Genomic DNA, 4,967 nt, shown 5'->3' on the forward strand with positions numbered 1-4,967 from the left:
TATGTATGTATGTATGTATGTATGTATGTATGTATGTATGTATGTATGTATGTATGTATGTATGTATGTATGTATGTATGTATGTATGTATGTATATGTGTGTGTGTGTCTGTCTGTCTGTCTGTCTGTCTGTCTGTCTGTCTGTCTGTCTGTCTGTCTGTCTGTCTGTCTGTCTGTCTGTCTGTCTGTCTGACTGACTGACTGACTGACTGACTGACTAGTTCATGGAAATCATACCCTCTGTTGAAGCATGAGCTACATAGAGGAGACAAAGCAGTTTGTTTGAGGACTTCTGGTAGAGCTGAACCACTGAATCATTCAGCGGGTCCTTGTTCTTGTCCAGCCAGCCAGTGATGTTGTAGTCCACTGTACCAGCATAGTGAACCAGGGAGAAGTGAGCCTCAGCTTTACCCTTTCCAGGTTTGGGTTTCTCATAGGCTTTACTCTTGCCAAGATGCTGATCGTTCAGCTTGTTCTTGAAGGTTGTATCAGAGGCTTTGGGGAACATGCACTCCTCTTCAAGGATGGAGAAGATGCCCATTGGCTGTGAACAATTACAATTTTAAATTTAACTTTGGTTAAAATTTTATCCGAACTCATGTAAATATTTTCAGATGAACTTGCACAATAAATTGAACTTTTATCACAGCTATTCAACAGAATATGATCAAATCTCAGCTCAAGTTGTTCTGCAAGTTTCTGTCAATCTTTAATGAAAGTTGAATGAAAAAGAATATTTAAAAAACTGCTACTCACCTTCTCAATAAGCTCAATGCAGGCAGCCAAGTCCATACCGAAGTCAATGAACTCCCACTCAATGCCTTCCTTCTTGTACTCCTCTTGCTCCAGGACAAACATGTGGTGGTTGAAGAACTGCTGCAGTTTCTCATTGGTGAAATTGATGCAGAGCTGCTCCAAGCTGTTGAACTGTAATTATTGAGAGGTTTTTTTTAAATTAATTAGAAATCAACACTGTTCCATAAGACATTTTTGAGTTTTTCTTCACTCACATCAAAGATCTCAAAGCCAGCAATGTCCAAGACTCCAATGAAGAAGGCTCTCGCCTGCTTTGTGTCCAGCATCTCATTGATACGGATGACCATCCACAAGAACATTTTCTCATAGACAGACTTGCACAGAGCGCTGACAGCGTTGTTCACCTAGAAGAATAAATTAAGTTTATGTAATAAACTGCCCTGCATAGTCCCAACAGTTAAGAAATGTTTTTGGTTGACCAAAAACAACTATTACAGATTTTACCTGTGGGACGGTCTGACCTTTGGTGACCATCTCATTTCCAACTTTGACTCTTGGGTAGCACAGAGCCTTCAGCATATCAGCTGAGTTCAGACCCAGGAGGTAGGCGATTTTATCAGCCACTTTTAGAAAAAAGACAATTATTTAAATGAGGAAAGCTTGAGAGCACAATGAAGCATTTCTAAAAATGTTATGATTTTTACCCTCAGTGCCATCTGGTTCAGCCTGCTCCTCACGCTGCTTCTGCTTGAACTTCATGTTGCCATGGTGCATCACAGCACCAGTGAGCTTGTAGATGTTGATCTTCTCATCAGCATTGAAACCCAAGATATCAATTGCAGTCTACGACAAATATCAAGTTTGTAATTAAACTTTCAAACATCCCACGAATAGTAAGATTTGTGTTACCCAAACAAGCAAACTTACATCTGTTGCAATAAACTCCTCCACATCATTTATACTCTTGACAGTCACCTCACCCTGACTGATCATATGATAGTCATAGGGATTGGTAGTGATCAATAGAGCCTCTGCAAAGAATTGGAAGAAATAGCTATAGCATGCATAGTGTGTTTTTTCATTGAATTGTTGTGAGCAAGTGATCTAATATTATACCTAGCAGCTCAGGCTTGTGACCTGTCATCAGTTGATAGAAGATGTGGTAACTCCTCTCAGCAGACAGCTGGAAGGTGACACGGGACTTCTCCAGCAGATCTAAATTTGAAAGATTAGTGTGGGAAAGTAATATACTGCAAATATGTTTCACCACCCAAGAAGAGTGCATGTCATTAAATGTTTTCCATACAACATTACACTACATTTAAATCACGATCCATTTTCAAGTCAAATAATAATTTGCGAAAACAACTTACACGTTTCAATGTCTGCTGAGGACAGCTTGCCACTGGTTCCGAAATGGATTCTGATGAATTTACCCTAAACATGTAATAATCTTGCTTACATAAGGCTGGAGGGTTTTGCTCATACTTAAAAAGGACAAGTTCAATGTTTCCGTGCCTGGAAACATTGAACTTGGACTTCCTTATATGCAAGTCCAATAATCATGATCTTCTTTCTTCCCCTCTCCTAATACTCACAAAACGAGAGGAGTTGTCATTCCTCACAGTTTTGGCATTACCATAAGCCTCCAGCAGAGGGTTTGCTGCAATGATTTGATCCTCCAGTGAACCCTGCAAAAATATATTTTTAACATTTGATTTTACATTTCACATATACATCTTATATGTGAAATGTAAGAGGTACATTTCACATGCCTCTTAAATATGTGAATTATTTAAGACGTAATTCTCTGACCTTTGTACACAAAAAAAATGTATACCTGCATTTTTCCTGACACTGCTTCTGCCTTCTTAGATCCAGTCATTGCAATTGTTGCAAAGTACTGGATGACACGCTTGGTGTTTACAGTCTTTCCAGCACCGGATTCTCCACTAGAGGAGAGGAATAATTAATCATTCAGATTATTCAGCCTCATTGTTACACTTCTGTAAATTTTGTTTTTGCTACTTACGTGATGAGGATGGACTGGTTCTCACGATCTGAAAGAAACATTTGTAAATATATATGGTTTGCTGTAAATATGCATCACCATCTCTCACTGTTCAACATCTTACCTGTGAGCATGAACTGATAGGCATTGTCAGAGACAGAGAAGATGTGAGGGGGTGCCTCAATCCTCTTCTTGCCTCTGTATGCCCCAACAACAACAGCATCGTACACTGGGAGCCACTTGTAGGGGTTCACAACGACACAAAACAAGCCAGAGTAAGTCTGAAAAGACAGATATATTCTTATTTAGTATCCTGGCCTGCTTTTGAGTTGGTATTTTTTTTAGATTTTTATGGTAATGTATTCATCCTAAATTCTCACATAGATCATCCAGGATGCAAACCGATCTTTGAGGTTATACAACACACAAGGCTCATTGAGGTGGGTCATCATGGCCATGTCCTCAATTTTGTCGAACTTTGGAGGATTTCTGGGATGAATATCATCCTCTTTGACTGTTACAGTCTAAAAAAAACATGGACTGTCACACATGTGTTTAAAATTTAACATTCAGGAGGAATTAGAAAAGGGACAAAATTAAAGAATTGAACAAAGCTTAACCCACCTTCCCTCCTTCTGTCTCAACAGTGGCTTTGCCACCTTCTTTCTTCACAAGTTTACCCTTGACGTACATATCATCAGGATCCACCACAAAGTAAGCTGTTTTAGCATCAAATGGAGCGGCTTGAGCCTCAATCCTCTCCTTTTCTGGCTTGCGGAGATATATCGACGCAGGGCCATAGGCCTCCATCTCTGCATCCGTGCTCATTTTGGCAGCTTTTCAGTCCTATAAGAATAACAACTTTTGAATTGGTTTAATCTTATTTGTTCTCATAAAACTTGTATGATATTCTGGAACACACACACATTTCTAGAAAATCTAAATCTATTGTTGTATCTATTATACTTTTATTATTGTACATATAAAGCCTACCTTCCTCCCAGCTGAGTTGATGTTTAATGATGTCTAAAGATGCTACTAAAAGAAAGATTTACATAATTAATCTCAAAATACTTTTCAGAAATATTTTCATTTTAAAGTATCCTGGATTAATTATGGAGTTGTTTAATTTCAAATAACTCAAATCAGCAAGACAAAAGAATCACTTGATATCACAGAAGCAACAGAAAGAGACACATGAAGTTAATCACTTAAATCCAAGCAAGTATAAGTTAATGTAAACAACAAAGGACTGACCTGTAAGGATGCCCATCAGTTCTCAGCGGAGTCTGGGGCTGCGGCTTTTATACAGACTGAAAGTGCCTCAGTCAGCAGCAGCCTGCTTCTCCATTTGGTCAAGCATCCTTGTCATCTTAAGACCCAACATGTGACATTTCAGGATCAGTCTGCTATTTTTTGATATAACATTTACTAGCTTTTAAACTAAGAGCTTTGTCAAACAAAAGAATTGATTACTTTATTACTAAATCAAAAATAATTCAGAACCATATGTTAAAAACATATGAGACTGAAAACTTGTTAGTTGGAATAAAAAGAAAATGCAACAACAAAACAATTAACACTGCATTTGAAACAGTGTTTTAATTCTATAATATGCACCAATAATGAAAGTAATGAATAATTAAAATTCTCAATTGCTAAATTAAGGAACCCGTTTCTTGACCTTTCTTTCTCAAACCCATATGTGTTGCCTTTAGTAAAATATCAGTAAATGTCACAAGTATCAAGTCTGAAAGCATATCCACATTTCAAATATTTGCAATAAAAAATAATGTTTTTTTTTCTCTTATGACACACTAGCAGTGCAGAAATGCATCAATTAATTTTGAGAGTATGTTATTTAGTATGAGTCATTTTCAATCACATCTTTTTCATAAAAGCATGTCTTTTGCTCATAAAACAAAGGTCTGACGGTAATCTTCAAAGTATATCCCAAAATAGATGCCATGACATACATGCGCTCTTATAAATAATTTATACAAATACATTTTAATTGTTACTCTCTAAAATATGATTAAGTTTAAAGAACTGATAACTTTGTAGTGAGAAGTTGTGTCTTAGCCCTGCAAATAAACAAGCCCGTCGCCAAGAACAGAAATTCATTTGGGGAAGCTCCCAAGTGGTGCTGGTATACGGTTGCAGGACACTGGCACAGCTCATATTCCTCTAATAAAACTGA

General features: G+C 37.5%; 1 protein-coding gene across 1 annotated transcript in view; it reads right to left on the reverse strand.

Annotated features, from left to right (window-relative positions):
• The window catches only part of LOC103468880 (myosin heavy chain, fast skeletal muscle-like), a 10,814-nt gene extending 7,003 nt beyond the window's left edge, over positions 1-3,811 (reverse strand). Inside the window, exons 1-15 of the mRNA XM_017306122.1 lie at positions 3,761-3,811; positions 3,392-3,613; positions 3,148-3,291; positions 2,892-3,048; positions 2,789-2,816; positions 2,597-2,708; positions 2,355-2,447; positions 2,130-2,193; positions 1,873-1,971; positions 1,684-1,787; positions 1,461-1,599; positions 1,261-1,379; positions 1,011-1,160; positions 757-927; positions 238-544 (exon numbers count right to left, since the gene is read on the reverse strand). Coding sequence (XP_017161611.1) covers positions 238-544; positions 757-927; positions 1,011-1,160; positions 1,261-1,379; positions 1,461-1,599; positions 1,684-1,787; positions 1,873-1,971; positions 2,130-2,193; positions 2,355-2,447; positions 2,597-2,708; positions 2,789-2,816; positions 2,892-3,048; positions 3,148-3,291; positions 3,392-3,595 — 1,891 coding nt within the window. The 5' untranslated portion in view covers positions 3,596-3,613; positions 3,761-3,811. The remainder of the gene's footprint in view (positions 1-237; positions 545-756; positions 928-1,010; positions 1,161-1,260; positions 1,380-1,460; positions 1,600-1,683; positions 1,788-1,872; positions 1,972-2,129; positions 2,194-2,354; positions 2,448-2,596; positions 2,709-2,788; positions 2,817-2,891; positions 3,049-3,147; positions 3,292-3,391; positions 3,614-3,760) is intronic.
• Between the last annotated feature and the right edge of the window lie 1,156 nt (positions 3,812-4,967).

The sequence above is a fragment of the Poecilia reticulata genome, linkage group LG8 (genome assembly GCF_000633615.1).
Source record: "Poecilia reticulata strain Guanapo linkage group LG8, Guppy_female_1.0+MT, whole genome shotgun sequence".
NCBI lineage: Eukaryota > Metazoa > Chordata > Actinopteri > Cyprinodontiformes > Poeciliidae > Poecilia > Poecilia reticulata.